This window comes from Hydractinia symbiolongicarpus, chromosome 13 (assembly GCF_029227915.1).
Source record: "Hydractinia symbiolongicarpus strain clone_291-10 chromosome 13, HSymV2.1, whole genome shotgun sequence".
Classification (NCBI taxonomy): Eukaryota; Metazoa; Cnidaria; class Hydrozoa; order Anthoathecata; family Hydractiniidae; genus Hydractinia; species Hydractinia symbiolongicarpus.
The window spans coordinates 24,366,811-24,392,730 of NC_079887.1; the positions used below are offsets into that span (position 1 = coordinate 24,366,811).

Below are 25,920 nucleotides of genomic sequence, written 5' to 3' on the forward strand. Positions count from 1 at the left end.
ATATCCGCGAAAAAAGGGTGAAATGAAAGACGACAATTGGTTTATAAAATGAGCATTATATAGTCTAGAATTTCCCATCTAAGCCATGGCACCTCCTCGCAATTTGTGAGGCTAGCCATGTAAAAAATGCACATCTATCTATATATCTATTTCGCAACGCAATAGAAACAGCTTTTCTTGACGCAACAAAAACAACCGATTTTTTGTGCCTTTTCTATTTAAGCAACGTACAAGCTCTTTCTCAAAAATGTTTATCGTATAGCGAGGGTTGTTCAGAACTACATGTAACATTGATGGACATGACGTTTGCAATGTTTTCAAAAAATAAATATTACATAAAGCTTGCATATATCAATATTCCAGTAAAAAAATGAGTTTTTCGTTTATAGTTTTTGAGATGAACCTTGTGCGTATAAATAATTGATTTTAAATACGTGTCACGCATGAAATGTCAGGTTTTCCAAATGAGGCTCTTTCTTGTTATTTATCTCCAGGGTAACGAGTTTTGCAACATCGAATAGCCACAATCCATGGTTATCGTTTTGTTAGCGTCTCGAGTTGTTGTTGAAACTCCGAATAAAATCGTTGAAAACGTAAATTTGAAGCTAAAGAAATAAATGATCGTTTTTATAAACTACATCATGTCTACAAAAAAAATAAAAAATTATGATACAAATTCGACTGTCCGCAATTTTCTTTCTCCCGCCCTACCATTACTTGTAAGTCAAGTAAAAATTTCACCCAGGTAAACGAAGAGCGCAAGATGTTATATTGTTGCATGGAGGTAAAAAAGGAGCGATATAATCGACAAAACACCTTCGTTTGAAACAAGGAATATCTGCACAACACTTGGCGCATAATTGCACGAATTAGCTTTATTGACAGAAGATCCGAATTGACCAATCGCAATTCCCTTTAAAACAAACAAACAATTTCCTGAGGGCAAATTTAAAGACAAGTTCGTTTTCTTTAAATGTTGCACTAGTTTGTGCATCACGCATGATTTCGATAGGTCTCTAAAGATGTACATCCCTGTCGCTTATACCTCTATGATCGTTGTCAGCGTTCATCAAGTAAGAAGAAAAATGTAGTTTTTAGAGTTTCACTTAACTGTTAATAGAGTTTTAAACGCTTACAAATTATCACACGATTGTGCTATCTTAACGAACCATTAACGAAAAACGAGTGTGTCAATTTCAAATCAAGTAGGTGGACCCGGGAAATTGACCAACTTGAATTTCAGGTGGCGTTTTGTTGTTTATGCCGGAGACAGCTGCAATCCTTCGTAGTTGTCCCTTAATTCAATGCGTAAGGGGTGTTTCTTTTCTTAGAACAACATTGAATATTTCTAATGCATTGCTTACTTCCTGCGCCCATTTGGGAAATTTTTAGATTCATATTTTTCTTCTTCTTTTCTATCAATTTGCACAAAAAATGACGCGTTACTATCAATTTGCACAAAAATGACGCGTCACTATCAATTTGCACAAAAAATGACGCGTTACTATCAATTTGCACAAAAATGACGCGTCACTATCAATTTGCACAAAAATGACGCGTCACTATCAATTTGTACAAAAAATGACGCGTCACTATCAATTTGCACAAAAACGACGCGTCACTATCACTTTGTACGAAATTAATGCTTTAGGGAAGAAATAAATGCAGGAGAAAAAATTGCAGAAGAAAAGAATGCGGAATTAATAATTGTGAATTGCTCTTGAAATTCGGCATTTTTAATCAACTTTTCTCTAAATTATGCAGAAAATTTTTGTTTACTAAATCCCAGTTTTTAATTCGTGAATTCAACAAAAAAGTGCGCCCCCTATTCCGCATTTCGCACAATTCTACTTCTGTACTTTAATTCATTAATACTGAGCAAGATCATTAATACTCGAAAAACTCACCAAGTATTGGTAACATATCCTTTAACAAATCTCGCTTGTCGTAACACTGCAAAAAAAGATATCGTAACAGCAAAATTGTTAATTTTAGTTACTAAGACATCTGCTATGAAAGCATGAAAAACATACCAGTATTTTAGGTTGCCAGCTACTCGCTTTCTTTGTGAATATTACAGGACCTAACAAATCTTCACACAGTTCACGAAGTCGACTTTCTTCGTCTAAAAAACAACTTAAAAAAATTACACTACATAATCTACGTGATCACGTGATTTTTTTGAAACACGTCGAAATAGTGAGTTTCCCATTAGTTTTTGCAAGAACTAATTTTTTGCAAAATTGACAAAAATTCGAGAAATTCGTAAAATTAACATGGTCACCAAGCCGGATCATGTTATAACTTGTAGACCATAGTAAGTTTCTTTAAATAAAAAACACGTGTGTTCGCTTCGATAGCTCTACTTTAAATGATGATTTTACATAACCGCGTGGTCACATGCAAACACAAAGTTGCGTAATATATAAATATTGAACAGAAGGTATAGAAAGGTATATATAACCTTGTCAAGTTTAGAAACTAAAAACTCACTTGATTGAACAATATATCGTGCATATGTCATCAACCAAAAGTGATATTCCTCAGGTGAGTTTATCGATAACGCTGCACAAACTTGAGACTACAAAAAAAGAAAAATGTCAGAAGTGATATTCCTCAGGAGAGTTTATTGAGAACGCTGCACAAACTTGAGACTATAAAAAAATGTCAGAAGTGATATTTCTCAGGAGAATTTATTGAGAAGTGTTATTGTTATACCTTCCGCTTCGTTTTTTGGCCATGAGCTGAGATCACACACAATAGTTGCAATGTATTATTACAAATCAGAAGAAAAACTACAAAAAAAACTAGTTCTGGGAGAACAGCAGTGTCATTTCACATTTATAGCGGGTACGTTGCGTGAAAATTACTTCCCTTTACATCTTAATTATGCTTGTCAATTTGATGTTCTGATTGGTTTAAAAGTAATTATTCCACAATCAAAATGAAGAAAGTTTTAATTGAGCAGAATAGTTTAGCGCACAATCAGTCAATCAATTTGAGAATTTCTATAGATGTATCCTACCTCCAAGTAAGAAAATGTGTTTGTTTGTTGTTTCGTTGGATTTAAACGAAGACCACGAATCATCTGCTTCGACATTCTAAACATAAAATTCGCAAAGTTAGCTTCTAATTACGAGAAATATCGAGGTGTTATAATACTTACTACAAAATAATTTTTTTGCCCAATGCACCGATTTGTTTTTATCCTAACTTATCTACGCAGCTACCAAGAAAATAAATTTAGGCGGAAAACATCATTTTAACAGAACTAACAAAAATAGGTCCAAATAAATTCTTACAAAAATCCTTTTTACCAAATCCACTAAATTAAATTATCGCGAAACTTTCTTCTTTTTTTGGCATTTGCATCTAAATTTTAAGAAACACATGACGATTTCAATAAGCATGTGTCCGTTTTTAGTATCAACATTAAAAAAATTGGCCAGAATTTTTTCTCGCCATTCGCTAATTTTTAAAAAAAAGATGAAGACAAGCAGTTAATTTTGAAATTGACTATTTTGTAACATCAAAACGTTGCCGGATTTACATAGTATAATAGAAAGCTTGGATGTTTTTTTAACAAAGCCACAACATAAAGCATTCGTTGTCCGTTATTTTAAATTTCAAACAAATTTAATTATTTCCATTTTCCGCCAAATTAAATTCCGGTCAGATTTGATATTATTTCTTAACCACCAAATCAAATTTCGTCCAATTTTCTTCCCGCTACATTCTATCCCCGTCAAAATTTGTTCCCTTTCAGCCCATTAAAAGACAAAAACATAAGAAGGGAATATTCGTACACGAAGATCAAAAGGATTTTAGGTATAACGCACGCCATTTTTTTTATTCAGAGTCCACAGACTGTTTCTGCTAATCTAGAAGTCTACCATTTTCCCATCGACCTCATGAACCCAATCTCTATCTTAATACCCGTGTTGGTCGGTGTGTCCACAAGAAAATAATAATGCTATGAGACACGAAATACAATATATAAAGGACGGGCGAACCCATGCATTTATCTAAATTCAATCTTAGAGTAAAAACGAACAATAACTACTTCGAAGTAACCGTTAGTAATATATATTAATATACACCCTTGCTCGATAAATGCATAAGTTGGTTTTACCTGCTGAGAGGAGCTTGAACTGAATGAAGCGGTCCTTTAGGTTGGGCACCTGTTGAGCAGGATCCCAGATCTGCTGACAACTGCAGACTGTCACAAGCGCCTGCTAACAGCACCCTAGAAAAAAAAGTATCTTGAAAGACGTACTACAGATTGGGTTTTTATACACGTGTTTTTTTATTTGTTTATTTTTGATGACTTTAAAAAATTATTCTTACAATTTTAGATTTTATTGTTTTTGTGGGAGAATAAATGTAAATGGATTTCCCTGAAATATATTTATAGTGGACTCTCTACAACTCAAACAGCCACGGGGAATCGGAAACCGTTCGAGTTTTAGAGAGGTTCGGGTAATAGAGAGTTGGGAGTTTTTTCAAGTTTTTTTAAATTTTGTATAAATGGCCAATTAAGCGTGGTTTTTTCCCTTGCTAGGTACACCGAATCAGGCAGCACCATTTTTTTGGAACAGTTCTTTTCTCCAACTCCTTTAACGCTTTGTATTTTATTTTGCAGGACTTGTTTTATGCTTTACGTTTTGTCCCAGCAACAGACGCCATGATTGTAAAACTTCAATACAATAATCGTGTTTACGTTTTGTTCGAATCATTTTAGACCCCTCACACATGTAGATATGAAACATTCGAATCAGCCAAGACTCTATTTACGTTTACAGAGACAAAACAATGCCACAAAACCGCTTGTGTCATATAAAGTTTTTTTATGAGAGTTTATTAGGAAATTCCCAGCGCGCCAGCGAAATTGTTCGTAGAGAGTCCACTATATTATTAATATTCTTATCTTGAATAAATGCCATTTTAATTTGGAATACTTTGTTCAAAATTATGTACAGTACGTACCATGAAGCCAGACTTTGATCAAACATGTATACAGAATGATTTGATAACGTGACCACTGGAAAACCGTTCTCGTTCACGAACGAATGCGATATCGATTGATTTGCATCTAAAAAACAAAGAGATACCGATTGGTTTAAAAACCATCGCGTGGGATCAACAATGTTGTGCCTTTACTCAGCCACGTTGTCGATATTTGGTCACATCACCCTGTTCGGTCAAATCGCCCATATTCGGCCACGTCGCCAATATTCCGCCACGTCGCCCATATTCCGCCCAATCGCCCATACTCGACCACATCGCCCATATTCAACCACATCGCCCATATTCAACCACGATGCCTATACTCGGCCACATCGCCCATATTCGACCACAGCACCTATACCCGTCCACGGTGCCTATACTCGACTGCGTCGCCCATTTTCGGCCACATCGCCCATATACGGCCAAATCGCCCATATTACGCCACGTCACTCATGTTCGGCCACGCCACCTAAATTAGGCCATATTCGGCCACGTTGCCCATACTCGGCCACGGTGTCTATACTTGACTGCATCGCCTATAATCAGCCACATCGCCCATATATATAGTATATGCAGTATAGAAGTTTTACTAAAATAGAAAGTCCTTCCGGCCCAAGTGAATACAAAGACAAAAATAGTTTGCAAAATAAAATTGTGCTATGAATCTGAGATACCACCAAAACAGACATGTAACTAATAATACATAATACTCCCCTGACATGTGTTTACACAACGTGTTTTCTCCAAAAAAATGGGCGTTTTTCTCCACCAATAAGATTTTTTGCATTGACACGCTAATTCCAGTTAGAATTGGATTAAAGAAGAACTCCAAAATATATTCTAACCCAAGCAGCTACCAATCATTCTGTACCGACTTCTCTTACCTTTTAATATTGGAATTAATGATTCGCTACGAATAACAGCTTTCAGATTCTTCATGTCCCTACACGTGAAATTTTTAAAAAATATAAAACTGCACAAATTTCTCGATTCAACACATTTAAAGTAGTGTCAGAATTTTTTTTATAAAAAAACATCCAGCTATATTGAGGGTTCTGGAGTGACAATCAATTCCTTACTGCTAGGTAAGATCAAACTCCTTAAAGTTTTACATACCAAACACTGATATTTCCTGTTGACGTCAACACCATCACGTGACGCCCGTGACATTGTAACTGTGACACATGTCCATTGACTACAAGTGGTGGAAGCAACCTATGTCAAATGATATAAATGCATAGAACTGTGTCAAATCGTACAGTAGTATAAAAATTGTTTATTCTTAACAGAAAATGATTGTGAAGTGAATGCTTGCCAACACTTGACAAAATTGTGCATAGCTTTACACGAATAACTTGAAATGTTTTGTTTATTCTGTTTGTTTACAATGAAACAAACAACTTTAAAAAAGAAGAGGAACACAGAAAATATTAGTATGCATCTATCAAGTAAAAAATGTATCTATGCATTTTCCTTTTTAACGCAAAATATCTTAAGCTTTTTAATAGACAAAATTTCTACTCTTATAAATACAGTCAAATAGAAACAAGCCTGAAGGATCACCTTCTTCCTTTTGTTGAGAAGCAATGCACTGTGTTATTTCTGCACGAAGCACATACGATCAATCTAAAAAGAAAATAAATTAGTAGAGCATTATTCTCAGTGAATGGTAATATTAATTGTGGACTGTGCTGCATATCTAAAATGGTGACCAACATCTACAAACACACATTACACACACAAAAATACTTTTCAATAGGCTTTCAGGCGGGTTTCATCAAAATACTTCTTCTCTTGTTATTTGTTTTTCGAACATACTTGTGTGAGTGTGAGTGTGAGTTCTATAGCTTAAATAACTTATCTGTTGTACAGAGTGGCCATAGTTTTAAAATCATACAATTTTTAAAGGTCTTAGTAGATTTTTTCTAGGAGATTTAGGGCTTAAACTTTAAAAAACATTAAAAACACCATCATAAAAACTTATTCTAGAAGATTTTGAAAATTTTCGAAATAGACACTTTCTTATAATGAAACCTTTCTTAACATACACACTGGTCGATTTTTTCAAAACATGATAATAAAAATAACTACTTAAAAAAATACACAAATTTAGAAGGAAACAATATTTTTGCTCTAACGTTTAGGTTATGTACAAAGTTTTAAGATGGTCTTCATATTTTCCATGTTATTTACGAAGTTTAAGAAAGTTTGGCAACCCTGATTGAAAAAACATTTCTTTTAAACCCCTCGATAGTAGCCAAAAAGATTATGCTTAATAGAAAATTATCAATAACTAATCAAATAGAGATTCACTAATTCGTATGCAATACTTACGTATTAGCTGCAATTGCATTTATCGGGTTTGATAGACACGTCTCCCAAGATAAATTATCTTCAACAACACATCGCAAGTAATGGAACGCAGTACCTGATGCTTCTAAATCATTCTCAACCTCAAGTCTAGCAGTTGTATCGCTTTGTTTCGATGAGGATAAATTTACCTAAGAAGTAAAGTCCATGTTATACAGTGACAACGAAAAGCAAATAGTAAAAAATTTAAACGCCTGCTCTTGAGCATAAAATATATACTAAACTTGCATCTTTTATACCACTGTAGATATTGTTTTATTATGGAAACTGGGTTCACAAACATGTTATATTTAATCCCAGGGGTACTGGGCCCTTCTGATAACGTAAACATGAAGTTTTATATGTCCTTATAAGTTCTTTTATCCGATAAAATGTTAAGGAATTATTTTCTTTTAGTCTTAAAGAAAAATGAAAACCGTGAGTGCAATGTCAAAAATATTTCTGCTCAAACCTAATTTCTGTTTAAAAAATCTTTAAACACAAGAACTAGGGTGCAACGTAATTTGCTTATATCAGCATTACGTGACATGACAAAACTTTGGCTAATCAGCAACGTTATTACTCCAACATTTTTTTGTCTGGTATATTAGTCTGCAGTTAGAGTTTGGGGTTGATTTCAAATAAAATCCATAATTGTATTACAACAGTGATTGTACATGTATTTCCGTTAAAGTGGCAATTCTGACTGTTGTACAACATTTGCTCATAAAATTCTACCTGCAAACATAATCTTTGCTCTGGTTCAGGAAATGGAATCTGGATGAGTGAGTTCATTCTCTGCTGTTCAGTTTCACCAACATTTGCATTATTTTGAGTTTTGAGCTGAAAATCAAAATCAAAGATTAGAAATACCCATACAACAACCACACTGTCTACTAGTTTTTGATAAAATGAAGATTTTAAAGTAAATCTCACTCATAAAAAGAAAAAAATAAAGTACAAGGCATAACATTTACACAATCAGTCATGACTTTTTGATGAAATAAAAGCAGATAACTTCACATTAAAGATCTTTTGAAATTTAAAAATACTAACTGGTGTATTTAAAAGATCATTTTTTGACATTTTATCGCCCTCTTTATTCTTCTTCTTCTTTTGTTTTTTCGTTGGTGGAGTATCGGTGACATCTGCTTTTCTTTTAACAGCTAAGTTAGCCGTTGTTGTTGTTGTGGTGGTGGTGGTGGTGGAAGATCCACTAGTAGTAGCTTGGGTCTTAATGGTATTGTCTTTCAATGGGGAGCTAAAATTAAGCACTAAAATATTCAATAAAATTCTGTAGATATTGCCACGGTCACACAATATAAATAGACGCCCAGAACACGTTTATGAATGTACAATCGTGGAAACTACTAAGAGTTAGTGCAACAATAAATAATAGAGAGGCCTATAGGAGTTAAACTTAGTGGTTAGAAAAGAGTCTAAGCTATCAGCAAATACAAAAATTACTTAAGGATAATCCAGGATGAACTTTTTTTTTAAATGATGTTTTGAGTGGCTGAGGGCACACTCACAAGTCACCTAGCAATAGAAGCTCAATCATGTAACATTTTTTAACGATGCAGAAGAAAAAACATATCTACCTAAACATAAGCTGTTTCGCTGGTGTTGACAAGATATTCTGTTCCTAAAAAATATATCAACACTGATGGTATCACTAACTTAGAATTATTACTAATACAACCCAATTCTCATTATTTATGTCGAAGCATCCAAATATCCCTGCACCTTACCTGGCTGATTAGGGATTTATTTGACTCTGCATTAAAATCAACTAAAGCTTCATTGTCTGCACTATAAATGAAAAAACATAGACTTAACTTAGCTAAAATGTTCTTGATAAACACAACTTACGGAACCTCCTCTTTACTCAGAGAAGTGAATTAACTTTTTCCAAGGTAAAAATCTTAAATTACACAATCGATTTAGGCAACGAAATACCCTTAAAGTAATTTTATGAGATAAATATCACTTCGTTCCAACTATCTTCTTCGAAGCGAATTACATTGTATTTTCAATTTTTTTTAAATTTTGCCTGCGTTAAACAAAAAGCCTATTTTAGTTCTCCTTGAGTTACTAGAAGATATCAGTTTTCCCTAACTTGCTGTTGGACCAAATTACTTTATTACAAGTGTTTAAGGACATGCTCAAATGAATCAGCCAATTATGTTGCCAGTTTACAAAAGTGTTTTTGAAGATGATTTTTTAACTTGAAGTGTTTTAGTAAGAAAAATTTCTAGAGTAATGTATTACGCTGGTACGAAAAACTTGGCCCAATAAAAAATTCAAATATTTTTATTTCTGTAATGGTTAATGATACAAAATGAACAATGTTAAATTTTGACCTATTTCTTTTTGTTGATGTGATGTCATGCGAACATTTGCTTGTAACAGGTCTGCTAAGGCCTCATGAATGTCAGTTTTCGCTACAGAAACGTAAGCAACATGCCATTTCAGTAATTTACACACAAATATAGAGCAGTTAATTTATTATCAATTCTCTGCGCAGTTTAATTTAACATCTTGGAATATAATTGCCCTTTTACTTATGATATCAGAAGGTCGGCTTGTCCTTCTAAATTAGTGATACAAAAGAACAACTTTAAAGTTAAGTTTTTTTACTTTTTAATTTTTTTATTGACCAAGGCGGTCACTGAAGGCGGTCACATCAGCGATAAAGGGACTGAAATCTCGACTCGCTGCAAACTTCTACTATTTTTGAAATAAGTGGCAAAGAATGACAGAGTTAAACTCCATAAAAAAAACATTATCTCCATCAACTCACCCGCACGCTTGGTCTGATGGAACGCTAGTAAGGAAAAAACATATTTGCCGAACCCGTGAAAGGTAAAATAAAGTTTTTTTCGCAAAATTTGTAACCGCGAAAGTTGAAACTTGTCAGGTAGACAATTCTTACGCAAGGTTCCCGGAAAAACTTTCGCGAATTTGGGGGTTTGGGATATTTCGCACTCGAAAAATCTCGCATATGATAAATGCATACATTCAGAATTTTGTGCACAGCCCGCTGGCGGTCACCTACCCATGTGTTTTACACAGCACTAGTAATATTTCTTAATTTGACTTTAAAAACCGTATTTTCTCCATATACCCTTAGGTATGGATATGACTATAATAACACAGAGGTTGGCATACTTAAATTTACAGCACTTTTCATTATTTTTAAGTTAAAAAATCTTGCTAGTGTTTTATCATAAAATCTTCCTAATTGCTTTTGCCTTTATCTTTTTTTAATTTATTTTATTTTTATATTATTTGTGGAATGTGAAAAATTTATCATTCTTCTGAACACAAATACTTATTTATATGTGGCGGATAAAATGATAAAAATTTTACAAAGGTGGAATCTTCCACATATGCCAGTTGCTACAAATGTTTGCTGATTGCGTTGTTTTTCTTGTTAACCTTAAAGTTCTGAATAGAATTTCCACAAGAGAATGTCAGTTTGTGATGTTCTATTAACTCACCCGAATTCAGGCGGAGCTTCCAGCATCATGGGAACAATTCGTCTCTTTCCATCAGCAGTCTTGCATTCTTTTTGTTTCTTCAGTATTTGCTACAGTGACCAAAAATTAATTAGAGTAACAAGTTTTGTCTTGTTTACACAAAACATTAAAAGTTTTGTATGATTGTGTTTTGACGATACAAAATATGGAGAGGCAGGAACATTATTTTTTTGGAATAACAATAAAAAATATTATTTTGTTTTGAGTTGAGCATCTAATACGAATCTTGCGAAGTTACCCAAGTGCAAGTCAGACTTACAGACTATCGTAAAACCAGCTTTTGTCTTATTTACCCCAAACATTTTTGGTTTACCGGAAATTTATACCAAAAACTTGGCAGGTGACTGAAAATTTGACATCCTATATGGACGCATTAAAGTTTCAAGATAGATACATAAAAACAAGTGTCACATACATCAAATTGAAATTTGTCGTTACTGCTTGTACTTATCAACCCACCAGAATGCTTGCCATCTAAAGTAGACACACAACTTAAAATAATGTAGAAAATTTTATTTAACTCTTTAAAAACTATTATCAGCACAAGGTGAAAGTATTGTTAGCAGAAAACTTTGTAATTATTTTACTATTTATTCACTTTCAGTACATAACTCGCTAATTTTGCCAACTTTTTGGAGGGAGAAATTCAGCCACAGTTTTTGCAACACTGCATATAAAAAATTATTGGTGCAGGCAATGCAGATGCAGATGCTAACTTCATCTTGGCTCTATTAAGACAGTAGCTTAGACAGAGAGGATTTTACTTGAGTGGAGGAAAAAAATGTAAGTTCAATGTCTTATTTGAAAACTTTTTCTCTTCTCTATCAACTTTGTTTACATTAATCAGCGCTGCCATATTTATTTCTGCATTTTAATTTAATCCAAAAACAAACATTTATATAAATATCAAAATAAAAATGTGCTACTGAGGTAAGATATTAATCAACTCACTAAGAACTCAAGAAGTTAACTTGGTGAGAGAAGTAATGCTTAGGCCAATGCTGCTCAATAGTTTAAATTTCTAATTGGTTTCCAGTGAACTACAGTCACAGTAAAAATTAAAAATTAAAATTTTCATTTTCTTATTTGCATCACACATGCTTCCCGTAGCAGAGTTAGCAAGGAACATTTGTACATACAAAACCTTACCTCCTGCTTTGAAAGGAGTGCTTGCAAATTTACCACCTGGAGAAATTGCTGCAGCAGATGACATAAATTTCTGCTGAAGAAGTTCGGTTTTCTTTACATGCTCTTCGTGTTGCTGTTGTTGTTGATGTTTCAAAAATTCAGGATTCTCCACGACAGATGATAAAATGAGAGATTTCGAAGTTTTAATGCTCGTACCGTAAGTTTTCTTATGATAAATGTACTAGAATAAAAATAAATGGTTTGGAGTAGAACAAAAAAAGAGAGAAAAAAGAAAAGAAATGATACAATTAAATTAGTTCACTTAACCCCATTTGGGTTGGGATCTGGGTGACTCGGTCAAAGGTAAATGAAGGAGGGCAGGGCATCCTACTCCTGCCTTATTTTAAAAGATATTTTTCAGATATAAAATGTTTGTTATTTCATCTTTTTTCTCTTAAAAAAATATATTTCTTATTTATAATAAATAATCTATGAATTATAAGCTTTCCAATGATATAAAAATCACAAAATGGAAAAAGATAACAATTTGGGTGTTTTGTGTACCCTTGAACGTAAATATTGTACTTTCTTTATTTTAAAACTGAAGACTTGTGAAGAAGCGTGTAACAATATAAAACAAAACACAACAAAAATGTTAGTTTAAATCTCACTTTATCCTCAGGTGACATTACTTTCCCCAATTCTTCCTGGCTGAAATCCATGTATGCTACTGTTCCATCCAAAGAACATGCAATAAGAAAGTAACCACATTGACTCCTAAAAAGTAGGTTTCACATGACTTTACAAATTTGTACAATAATATCTAATTCCCACCCTGTTGTATTTATTCACTAGTCATTAAGCCCACAGAAAAATTAACTTAGGCAGAAGAAAAATGGAAAAGAACCACATATGCATATTAATGACATCAGCAAAGACCTGTTGAAATACCTAAACTTTTTTTTGGATTTTGTTAACTCATTGCACTATGTGTGAAGAGCTCGAAACCCTGATCAAAATAATGTGGAGGACCATGTACCATGGACCAAACTCTATTATTTCCTTAATCATTAGTTAAAAACTAATGATTAAGGAAATATAAAAGTTTGGTTGACATCAGCAAACACCTGTCAAAGTACAAAAATTTGTACCCCTTGTCTCTATTGCATATAACCGTAACCCTAACCCTAACCCTAAACAGGTAATAAAAAAATTATAGGAACATGTGCTTCAGACAAAAAGTTGAATAGATATTGCAGTTCGTATGTCTCAGATGACATCATCAGTTGGGAGATTTGGAAAACACACACAATATGGTGCCAGGATGTTTCTAGATACCTAAGTGGTAAAAAAAATGACTGACGTCACCTCATTTCTAAGTTATTTTGCCTCAAAGTTTTAAATTCATTGTAATGCTAATTTAAATTAACTTTTAATGTAATGCTAATTTAAATTAACTTTAAATTAAATTTATGATATTGACGTTGTGGTGTTAACATTTGAGACCTAATTTCTAGGCTACATAAAAGAAAAACGAACACATCCACTTTACCTGTCACAAAGAGTGGCATAATTATAATAGACTAATTATTAAGTCCGTGAAAGATAGTTGGCAGCTTAGTTACACATGTAACAAAATCTCTATGCAATTTTGAAATCCTGACTTTCCTAGATTTTCTAGATTGCTGGTCATCCTGCATACGATGCATGCGGCAAAATACTCATAACAAAGCCTGTGTATGTATAAGGCTTACGTTAAGACAGTTTTAAGGCTTAACACGAATATAAAAAAATTTCAGATCTTAAATGTTATGTCAAATAAGTGTGAATGCTAATTTGTGTTAAGATGATCGTCGTAAGCTTTAAGTAACTGTTTTAACCCTATTCGGTCCGGGGTTTTTCGAACATACTATGACCGGGGGGGGGGGGGGGGGGGGGGCGGATTCCGCCCCCCCTCAATAACTTTTCATAGGGTTGTTCAAATTGAATCAAACTTGGCACACTTATAGTACCTCATAAAAGGAACAAAATGGCGCCAAAAATATTTGCTTGCGTCAGCACATTTTCTGTGACGTCATCAAAAGCTTGAAAATTGTTAAAAATGCCACTATCTGCTTAAAATATAATTACTTTTGTTCTAGAGCGAATTTTTACATTCTGTTTGAAGTTTCTGAAAGCTAAATAAAAGTTATTTAACATATTTTCCGGTTTTTACATGGATCGGATGAAAAATTGTCAAAAATTGCCCGAAAATCCGTTTTTTTCCGATTTTCGGGTAAAATCCGACAAAATCGGGAAATCGGATTAGTCACGTGTTCAAATTACTAAAAATGATTCTTCTTGATGAAACAAAGTTGTGTTGCAAGTTTCAAGTTCTAAGGATAATCCTACCAGGAGTTATTATATTTTCCCCATTATAAGGATTTCATAGAGATTTTTAGGGGTAGTTTCGAGTAATGGCCAATATCAAAGCCTCTGAAAGGTATGGGACCTTAAAAATTAGCATGCAGGTGTCTAATAGATAAATGTTGAAACTCAGTAAGTATCATAGCCATATAACAAAGCAATCAGGAGTTATTAAAAAAAAACCGTCAGGGGGGGCGGAATCCGCCCCCCCCCCCCCCCCCCGGACCGAATAGGGTTAAGGCTTACGACAAAATATCAAATTTTTTTGATATTTTGACTTAAGCCTTAGGACGTCTTAAGAATTGGAATGAAACAGAACGTTCAAATTAAGAAAAAAATTGTTCGGATTAGGAAAAATGGTTCGAACTAAGAAACGTTCTGAAAAGCATTTTTCAAAACATTCCGGTTGAAGATTAAAAGAAATGGAAGAAGCTCTTGCTTTTACAGTGCAAAAATATCCTTGCCTATTTGACAAGGATATAGCATCTTTTCATAATAAAAATGAAAAGAACAACAACTGGGAAGCGGTAGCTAAAAAGCTTCAACTAGAATCAGGTAAAAGTTTATATCTTTTTTTTAAAAAAAAAAACGACTTTAACTGCGCAGAAAAGAGATAAAAAGCTGGACGTTTTAGCATGGGATGTACACAACCTTTTTTTCAGGTGCACCTGCTAAAACGGCTTTGACAAGCTTGCGCGCTATGTATGTCAAAAGAAGCAAAGAAATCAGGTACAGGCTTAAGATCGTCTTAACGTAAGCCTTAAGACAATAAGTGAGAACTAGCCTTAAGTGAAACAACAAAACTTCAACACTCACCAAGATATGTCCATAACGGAATTTTCAAATAATTCATGGATCACTACAAGTGGACGTTGTAAAGATGTTATCTAAACAAAAATCCTTAAACACACTGAAAACTCAAATGGTCATAAACTCAGCTACAAAAAAGGTGAGGAGATAAGGCTTGCTTACCCAGACTGACAGAGATCTATCTCGGCTTCCAACAGCACAACATACATATTGCTAAAACCCAAGTAAAATTTGGTTGACAGAGAAAAGAGTTTAATAATTATGTACTGAGAGGAAAATTAAGAAAAAATGTTTCAAGAATTACAAAAAAATATAAAAAAGATATACAAAAATTACCTACAGGTTTTGATGCTTCATTTTTACCAGAGAATAATCGGTCATTAAACCTCTATAAAAAACAATAATAGAAAATTATAGATATCTACTAGACTAGAATAAAGCTTCATTTTATTTGCCTGTGTAAAAAATGTTTTTCTGGTTTTAATTGTCTTGGTTACTCAGTAAAAACACACTTATTAATCGAGAATATTGTATTATGGCACATTTTGGTATACAACATCATCCGCATGGAACGCAATTTGTAAATTTGGGGAATGGATTGGGATGCCGGGTAAGAAAATAAATAAGTAAGGCAGGACAGATAACGCATGCTGCTAGTAATCATAACAAGGTAATCACACCAAAATGCTTGCCTAAGGCAAAGAGGGTAATTTCCTAAGAGTATGCACGTTTTGGTTGCCCCTCACAAGCTTATGTCCTCATGGATCATAATATTGTGAACGGTTTCCAAGGCATGACCCAGATCTCTTCATGCATGAATAACATACTCATATCCTCTATTCACGAGGTACATTTCACAACTAATAATACATTTACTTGTCACTTGTAATTAATGATTAATTATTTAGTTTATTAATTATATACTTATTTAATAATTTATTCTCATGCATGAAGGATATTGTTTCTCTTCCACTTCAATCATGAAGGTACACTGCACTTCACTATAAACCGATAATCACATATGGTGTCTTCTGCACCCAATAAACATGTGTTATCAATAATCATGAGCTAAAGGTGGAATGCACAAGCTGGTCCAGTATTGGCCCAGCGTGTGTTTCCACATAATAATAATATCAGGATTCATAAAAGGGTGTGCCTCACCGTAATGATAATAAGTGATAATAATATCAAGTAATAATAAGATACACAAGCCTCACACACGCATCTGTCCAAATGTTATATGGCTGACGTAGGAAGCCCGACATCCCCAAATTTCCCCAAATTAGTGTGGGTATTGGAGGAAAAAGTCAGTCATTAAGAGTACCGGCTTATATGCGTCAACAACATACATACATACAAAGGAGCCTAGATACACGTTAAAACTGTACAATAGCCATAAAAAGCAAATAACAGTCTATGGCCAAAATAAACACAAAGTCATAATACTTGACATATATAAAATCCATATTACAACACGAATTGTGTATGTAACCACAGGACCTAGTCTAGTAATTATAATACAATAAATAACAAAGATCACTCTGTAAATTTAAATGGATCGAATGTCCCACAACTTAGGCACGTCATTGAGGTTGGCCATTTTAGAACACCACTGTGTTAACACTTTATTGGGAAGATGGATATATCGACGATAACAGTCGCTGGACCACCTGCCTAAGATCTTAATGGCAGAGTCTGGAATACCGCAAGATGCTGCGGCAGAGGCCCCACCAATCCTGAAGCTATGCGTATTGAGATCGGGCCCATTTACGCTAATTTTTACAAAGGCAGAAACTAACTTCCTAGTAACAAATTCGCCGTTGGAGAGAACAAACCAAGGACCCTGATGAGTACCTCTGTACACAAGAAATTGAGAGAAAGCTTTGACAGGACACAAATCACCCTTAATCCTCCCAAACCTAATTTGAAATGTTTTCCTAAAGGGATCGGTTTTAGAACTTTTGATAGTCATATAAAGAGTATTGTTGCAAGGTGAGAAGCTAAACTCGGATGGGGACAAGTGAATATTGGGATCAAAATAGGTTTTGGAGGGGCAACATATTCCGAAACTCTTAACAGACCAAAAAAGGCAAACAAAATAAGGCATCGCCACATAGCTTTGTCACAAAATGAAAAACATGAATTGTTGATAAATCTTAGCATTTCGTGTAGGTGGGAGGGCGTGATTGGCAGTCTCTGGCGGCTTACAACATTCTCAGTTCGCCGAATACCCCTCATTACGTAGTACAATTTTCCCATGTCAGATATCTTTCCGGAAAATCCACAGATTAGACTTTGGTACTGTAGCCCACACAAGTACACCTTAATAGTAGCATATTTGACCCGCGTTGACATAAAAGTGACATAGAGCTGAAGGTGGGATTCAATAAGCGGAAACATCCGGATAGAGGCGTGGTGGCAAAACATTCTGTAGGATGAAAGTCCAGAACGGTAGGTAAGTCTGGTGTTTGGTGATAAAGCAGCATCGAAGAGGTAATTCATTGTCACACTAAGCATTCGGAGATTGACGAGGGGATAGGAGTAGGAAGCTCTTCGGCGTATGGGCACTGCTCTTTGAACTTTGCGACCTGTAAACGCGAAAGTAGGTCTGCATAAATATTAGAAGTGCCACAAATGTGGCGCATCAGTAAATTTATGTTGTGATTTGCTGTAAAATAAAACAACAAGCGAACAAGTTTCATGATGTGCTCACATTTGCACGAACCAGTACTCCATATGCGGACAATGGCCTCGTTGTCTGTAAAAATGATAACCTGGGTATCAGACCACTTCTCACCCCACGAATGTACCGCTATAACAACCGCAAGCAACTCAAGAAAGGTAATGCTGTAATTGTTGGTGTTGGAAAAAGGGATGGAAAACCATTTCCCATTGTAAAAACCGCCTAAACCACTCATGGAAGCATCTGTAAACATGTTTAAACTTTCTGATGTGAGGAATGATGTTTGGATGACCGCCATCCCGTTCCAACTGGGTAAAAAATTCAGCCACCACTCAATGTCCTTGCGGGATTCCGATGTAACGGAAATGTGATGGTAAAGGCTACTTACAGTAGTAGAAAGGTCAATTAACCGGCGCAGAAAAATGCGACCACATTTAACAACTTTGCATGCAAAAGACAACAATCCTATGAGTGATAGTAGCTCCTTTTTTGTGCATTTTTTCTTTCCTTTCCACACTCTTAACAAAGACAAAATAGCATCAAATTTGTCCTGAGGTAAACGTATAACGAATTCACTGGTATCAATTTCAATGCCTAAATAGGTCAGGACGCGAGATGGACCAACAATTTTTTCCGGTGCTAAAGGAACTCCTAGGCAGTTAAAGACCTGCTGGATTAAATTGATGATATTTTGGCAGGCGGCTTTTGAGGAATTACCTGTAATAAAGTCATCGAGATAATGAAGTAGCTGCCGAATGGAAGCAAGGTACTAAAGAATCCAGTGAAGTAGGTCCGCAAAGTGATTAAAAGTAAACGGTGACGACCGTCCACCGAAGGGAAGAACAACATCAAAAAAATATCTTCCCTGCCATTTGTAACCAAGGAGGTACCAGTCATCCGGGTGAACTGGGCATAACCGGAAGGCATGTTTGATATCAAGTTTGGCAAGAAAGCAGTCTCTGCCGAGTTCACGTACCATATCAATGGCCTCGTCAAATGATGAATATGTAACTGAATAAGAGTCCTTAGAAATGCCATCGTTAACCGAGAATCCTTGTGGTGATGAGAGGTCTAAAATTACACGGATGGAACCATCTTTTTTAGGCGCTGCACCCAAAGGGGAGCAATGAAAACTAGGAAGAGGAGGACAATCAAAAGGGCCTACGGTATGCCCTCTATTCAACTCCTTTAAAATAGCTTCATCGACTTTGCTTGCATGTTCCATAGAGGATTTGTTATTGGAAGTTGATGGGAAAAGTTGTCCATGTTGGTACCCAAGTTTAAACCCATGGCTAAAGCCAGAAAGGATAAAGTTGACTAAGACCCGATTGGGATGTGAAACTAATAAATTGCCCAACAATAAGACATTTACAGGAGTGAAAACAAAGGACTTAATCGGAAAAAAATTATTGGGTACTTGGCTGAGAGGGCCTAAATGAGCAACGGTGCCCTGGGTGGTTTTTAGAGCAATGGGGGCACTTGTGTGGAAAGGGACATGGATTGGAACATGACATGCCTCTATTGAACCGCCAGCACACCCTGGGAGTTGATGGAAATCGAACCTGGTGGAAGCTGCTTGCGGGAAGATGCTGGGAAGCATTCCGAAACGCGCGGCCTAACCCACCTGTACTGGAAGACCGGGGGCAATTCGTAGCAAAATGTCCTTGCTGACCACAACTAAAACATACGTAAGAAGTTCTTGTGGAGGTGGAGGAGGTGTATGACTTAGTTAACAATGGAGCCCCTCTCAAGTGTTGCGTAACGAGCAAATCGTCAAGTTGGTCCCATCTCCGCAGAGAATCATTAGCTAACTGCAGCCGATGCAGTTTGTCGAAGGCACACACAGCGGAGAAGACGTATTGGTTGGCAAACTGGGTGACTAGAGTTTGATAGGTGACCAGCTGTGTGGCAAGATGGGGATAAAAATAAATAAGGCAACGTAGATAGTTGCTCCATGCAAGGCACCAGGAGGCAAAGTCCTTAATCCGAGACCTACCCGAGACATTCCTGCTTAGCGAGAGTCGGGGGACTCCATCTGCAGTTCTGACATTGAGGTCGTACTCACCCTCGTCATCAGGGACAAACGACGAATTTAAGGATGGTGGGAGGAGTAGTTCCAAATTAACATACTCCAAACGCTTAATTTTCTCCAAAACAGCCTTAGGTACGGCGGGCAGCGAAGGTACAGAACAGTGGGAAGAAAAAAAAGGGGCCTCAATGCGCACAGCTTCATCTGTAGGCTGAGGAACCGCAACAGCATCCGCGCCATCTTGATCAAGAATTGGGTCCAAAGAGCCGGCGGGCCGAACACAAGAGCGCGAGGACAACAAAGATGGCGCAGTGTAATGGTGCCCCAAAGACGTGGTTGGTGCAGTTGAATTCAAATGGTTTAATTGGTTAGCCTCTACTTGGCTACGAATTTCCGTGCGGACAAAATCAAATAGGTCCTTTTTTAAATTGTCAAAAGTAGTATTTTTTCGTTTGAACAGGACTCGTTTAGTCGAGGCTTTGTGAACTTTAGACGAAGGTATGGTTTTGTGCAATGGAATTTCCTCACCAGAGGCATTGCTGATGTCGGCATCGTCAGAGGATAATTCAGTGACCACGTGTTGCTGGGGAAGGTTGCTATCTCCAATACGTGTTGCACTGGTAAAATGAGCCATCAAAAGCTCAACAATATTTAGAAGAGATTTCCCTCTGGTGTGGATGTTTAAGGAGTTTGCCAGTAGAAGGAGCGCTTCCTTGCCCATAGAGGCCCACTGTTCAGCTGTGCGCATGTGAGGCTCTGTTTCAAACACAGGAGTGTCAAAAAACTGCTTACCAGACTGGGGTGTGGATGAGCAGCATGGTTGTTCACTGGGCGTGTCGGTTGCTGGCTAAAATTGGACTGACCCATGTCTCATGTATTTATTGACTTGTATTATTAAGCGAGGCAAAACAAATGCATGTTGACCTGGGGCAACTGAGACAATGCTCTAAGCAGATATAATCCAACATGGCTACCTATTAACAGAATCAGAAGTGCCTTATTCTTAACCTTATTTGAGGTACAGTACTAGGTCAGAGCCAGAGTGGTATCTATCATTATACAGGACAGCTAGAAGGTATACTGAAGTCACCACAATTAACATGAGCTAAATATTCATTTAGCTCCATTTAAAAAGAACTATTTTGATTTTTAAAATATTAAAAAACTAAGCTAAAGTTTAAGATTTCCAATCAAACTCAAAACGAAATAAACGTAATTGACACAAGCAACTCTATTTCCAGAGTTGACAGTAAACCACAAGGTTACAGGAACCAAAATTTTTACAACCTCACATGCCACACAAGAGCTTCTTTTTGGGATGAGGAACTTTATGTAGAACAAGTACAAACATTGCATGCAACCAGGACAAAGAAATATTCATGCAAATTGAATTATAGATGATTGAAGGCTTACGAGAAATCGTAACATAAAAAAACACAAAACAACTTTTAAAAAGCAGACAAGAAGATCCATATGCTCTAAAACTTTTCATAAAGCAGGTTTCAGTTTTGAATCGCTAATGTAATGATCTCATATTCTTCTAAGACTGAAAATTAAAAACTGCACCAGTAATGAAGTTGATTAATTTTCATATGATCACCTCATAATGTTACACCTTGCATATTTTCTGCATCTGACAATCTAGTCTGTTTTAAGAATGGCTACTCAAAAAAAAAAAGTTTAATTTTAGGATTTAGAACTCTGAAATACTGATAATGAATACTGAATTTCGTTATTCTAATAAACCAATCTAAGTTTTGGTTTCAAAGGATTTTAGCACCCTATAAAAAAGTTTCATTAACTCTCAAATATTTTTTAAGATATTTGCAATTTAACTTCAATCCCTCACAAAAAATATTGACGTTATTTCACAAAGTTGTCAAACAGCATTAACTTACAAATTCTTAACAGGCAGTAGACTGCGAAAGTCTAAAATGTGTTAGTCACACTTTCGACATGTCCGCTTAACAAAATAATCCACATGCACAGAAAGGCCCTGAACTTTGAGAAAAATGACTATGCTGATGTCAGCAACAATTACAAAATTTTGAGAGTTAGAGTCTAACTAAATAACCTAAGATCCTAAGTCCTAACTCAGGTGAAACATTGACAAATGAAATTTGACGAGTTCAAATTTCATGGATCTAGTATAGAAATTGCCTTATTGGTGGTGAGGGAAAAGGGTTAAAAAATGGTCTTACTACACAAGTAATTGCTTTTCTATGGCCAACAAAATCCATGCGAGTTTTCCAGCCATTTCTTTCAACAATCTTCGCCACAGGCCCGCCATTATTCATAGCATGAGCAGAAACTACATAATGGCCATCGGGCGACCAGTTTAACCGTAACGCATGAGTAGTGCCACTTGATTCTAAAAATGGTTCAGTGATCTTCTTTTCAAGTTTCCAATCACTTGTGTTCCAAATACATAAGCTTTTATCATCTGACTAAAAAGATAACATAAATATGAAAACAAACTGCCTTCGTAGATAAACTAATTCATAGACAACTTTTCAAAAGTTGGAATGTAAGCTTTAAGATGCTTTTGGATTGCTAACTTAACTGACTTACTTGTGATGCTAAATATTTACCGACTGGATCAAATGTAACCCCTTTTACTAATCCATGATGTTCCTTAATGGTGTGGACAATTTCTGGAAACTTTTGTGCATTCCAAACAATAATAGTGTTATCAACACTACCCGTTGCAATGTAACTATCATCAGGTGACCAAGCAATATCCAGAATATCTAAAAACAAAAATAATTTTATTTGAAGAAATTTTGTTAAGTTAATATACTAGTGATGTATTTTGTTGGACTCTTGTGTTTACAGTATTTTCCGGTATATAACCTGCACATCGTATAACCCGCAGCTCAGCTTTTATAGGGAGTTATAAACTAGACGCTATCAGATAGCCCGCACCTTCGTATAACCCGCATAAAATTTCAATCAATGGGTTTTACTTACCTGTACCTTTGCATAACCAGCATTGTGTTAAAAAAAAATTTAGCGTATTTTTACTTACCCTAATCATTTTATAAACATGTGTATGTGTTCTGTTTTTTTCATGCTGGAGACAAGTGGGGGACGTTTAAACTCGTGAACCCCAAACTTGAGAACCGAGTGTCTGAACTAGCGACTCTCTCAGTCTTAACTTCCTTGTCTCCGATTGCCGAAATAATAATGAATTAAAATTAATTTGACAAGTCGATCTTCTGCTAATGCCGACAGTACTAAATCAGACAACGCTGTTTTCTTTTTATTTGTAGACATTAGTTTCAGCCAATAATAATTCTTGCTCCCTGCGATTAAACAAACAAACAAAAAAAACCATTCTATCAGGTTATAAACCTAAAGTAAAATCTCTGTTTTTTATGTATATTTAAGTTTTTATGGCATAAAAATAAACAACATAATAATTATCATGGATTGTCTGTAACAGCGATGTACGGATCGTTCTTCTCTAATGTTTATAAAACTTTGTTATCTATTTATATCTCAGCAATCACAGTGTGCATAATAAAATGAATGGTGGCAATAAGGAGGAGATAGTTGCGTGTGTCTAATTAATTGTATATTATATTTATTTTTGATATTTTTAGCAGCGACCTGTTGCTCGAAAGTAGCGAAGATAAAAAAGAAAATTATTATCTATACTTTAATTTTAACATTTTTCAATATTTTTAACAGGAATTAATAATTAAGTCCTGGGCACTAGGTTGTGAAATACCTGTCAATTAAACCTAAAAATGATACCTGCTATATTGCTCTATTACCAAAAGCAAATCATTTCAATGTGCTCAATGTGATTGCAAAGATATAAATAGATTAGAATTACATTCAACACAAAAGAAAAATGATCTCCAGCATTGTGTTTTTGGGAAAGCTGGTAATATTAGCACTGGCAAGCAATAGAAAGTTAAAGAAAGCAATTTAACTGTGTGAAAAAAATTAAATCACGTAGTTGAAGTAAGATTACGTAGATATAGGATCGCGCATGCAGTTATATTAATGTACACATTCTATCCCGTTGGTGCTATTTTCTTCATTGAATGTATAACCCCCACCAACGGTGGAAGTCGTAAAAATCAACTTATAACCCGCGGTTATATACCAGAAAATACGGTACAAAATAATATCACCTCCTGAGTGTCCACGTAGTATATGAGCACATTTCCAATTCTCAATGTTTACTACTACACCGCCAGTGCCAAAGACGGTAGAACCACTTGCTCTAAATTTAAAGAATAATAGAGTTACAACAATACATGAATATTTAATTCGTACAGCAACAGTAGGAATGCAAAAGATACATCTGTATAATGTTTGTTTTAAGCCAAAAAAGGAAGGTTACCTAGATAATCCCCAAAGCATGATTATTTTATCATCACCACCAGATGCTAAAAACTTTCCACTATTTGACCATCGAAGACAATTAACACAGGCTAAAACAAAAATTAGACGAAAAATATAAATAAAAACTACTCCACTTATGATTTACCGCCTTTGTTTACACTTGCGTAAAATTGGTTTAAACAATGGCATCACATAGACCTCAATGTACTGCAAATACATTATTGAGACTGTAGATAATCCTTCAAAAACAATTAGACTTAATTATTTTTTGGTTTCTATATATGGCCTTTGTAATTGTTCACAACATGAATTTCTCAGGATTTACATAGGGAAATTAGAAGTACGACAAGATAGATAATTGCTGCAAAGCAAAAATTTGTATAATGAAAGAAACAATATGTTTGTTATAGAAAAAAAGTTGTTGCAACCTATGCTCATAAAAGCAAATCACTAGAATCATATTGGAATATTTTAAGCCCTACTCCATTAACTGACGTACCTTATTCATTACACACTAATTTTAAATGAGAAGACTGCTACTTGTGAAAATAATCTTTCAAACACTGTTTAAATGGTAAATTGAGAAATATTGGGATTCACACCTGTATGTTCATCCATTTGACACAACATCTTGGGAACATTTTCGTTAACTTCGTGTTTTTCACTTACAACAGGTGGCATATTCCATATCACAATCATGCCGGTGTCTTCACCTAAAAAAAAATTATTAACATTTTACCCATTTTTTTAAATAAAAAAATTACAAAGAATTACTACCCATATTAATCTATATTAGCTATTTATCTTGGCAAAGACATTACAATTATGTTTCTTACCTTGACCTCCAGTTGCAAATCTCCTTCCATCAGGATGAATATCAACTGCAAAAATGGCTTTTCCTAAAAAAAGATTCCAAAATGTGCAAAAAATAAAAATCATATTATACCATTAGCACAAATATATCGACTTTAATCTATTTATTTCCATCTTTCTTCCAGCGTAATTAAAATCTGATTATCTATGATTTTCCAAGTTATTGCAATTAACACGATTAAATTTTGTTTCAAATTGTTTGATATTTGTAATTATTACTTTCAGACTCCAAAAATTTTATAGCTTTCATACTCTCATTGTCTTATAAAAAAAATGCTGACAAATACAGTATTATTTGAACTTGAAACTTACTGAGAAATCTTACGTCGAGATTTACAAGGAAAAAAACCTAGAACAATTCAAAAATAAAAACATACCATTGTGATTAACCCAATCCGGCTTCAACAATTTCATATTATATTTACAATAATTATTATTTAAGTAAGTGTGAATTTAAATCATGCAGTTTAGATCATGCATCTATAATTGGTAATAAAAAGATTAGTTAAATATAACATGATAGAAACTGATTTTGGATGACAGCAAGTAAAAAATATGTACAGATTGGTTGAAATATACGTTTAGGCCTAAGGTCTTTAGATGTCTAGAAAATATTTATTTTTTTTTATAAAAAGGAGTTGAAGTTAAACTTTTTATCTTAACATATTGTGATGAAAAACCACATTCTTTTCTATACATAGAATAGAGAAAGAAAGTATTTGGGTACATAATTA

The 25,920-nt window shown here is 34.9% G+C and overlaps 2 protein-coding genes across 3 annotated transcripts in view; both read right to left on the reverse strand.

The window, feature by feature from the left end:
• LOC130624282 (anaphase-promoting complex subunit 7-like) overlaps positions 1–15,371 on the reverse strand; it is a 39,230-nt gene extending 23,859 nt beyond the window's left edge. The window contains exon 1 of the mRNA XM_057439860.1: positions 15,362–15,371. The gene's annotated coding sequence lies outside the window, so the exon portion shown is untranslated. The remainder of the gene's footprint in view (positions 1–15,361) is intronic.
• LOC130624280 (protein HIRA-like) lies at positions 291–25,689 on the reverse strand. 2 transcript variants are annotated; one of them, XM_057439856.1, is made up of 30 exons: positions 25,564–25,689; positions 25,150–25,212; positions 24,916–25,026; positions 24,312–24,402; positions 24,100–24,191; positions 22,526–22,704; positions 22,156–22,401; positions 15,583–15,630; positions 15,405–15,455; positions 15,249–15,319; positions 12,698–12,803; positions 12,048–12,267; positions 11,314–11,372; positions 10,860–10,948; positions 10,160–10,183; positions 9,108–9,168; positions 8,958–9,001; positions 8,413–8,617; positions 8,095–8,199; positions 7,342–7,508; positions 6,571–6,633; positions 6,124–6,222; positions 5,892–5,950; positions 4,987–5,092; positions 4,133–4,246; positions 3,026–3,101; positions 2,494–2,581; positions 2,034–2,125; positions 1,908–1,953; positions 291–605 (listed from the first exon to the last, which is right to left on the reverse strand). In XM_057439856.1, exons 1-30 carry the CDS (start codon positions 25,598–25,600, stop codon positions 535–537), a joined length of 2,883 nt encoding a protein of 960 aa, XP_057295839.1. In that variant the 5' UTR covers positions 25,601–25,689; the 3' UTR covers positions 291–534. The 2 variants fall into 2 exon arrangements, with proteins under 2 accessions (XP_057295839.1, XP_057295840.1); XM_057439857.1 differs by lacking the exon at positions 10,160–10,183.
• Positions 25,690–25,920: the final 231 nt, after the last annotated feature.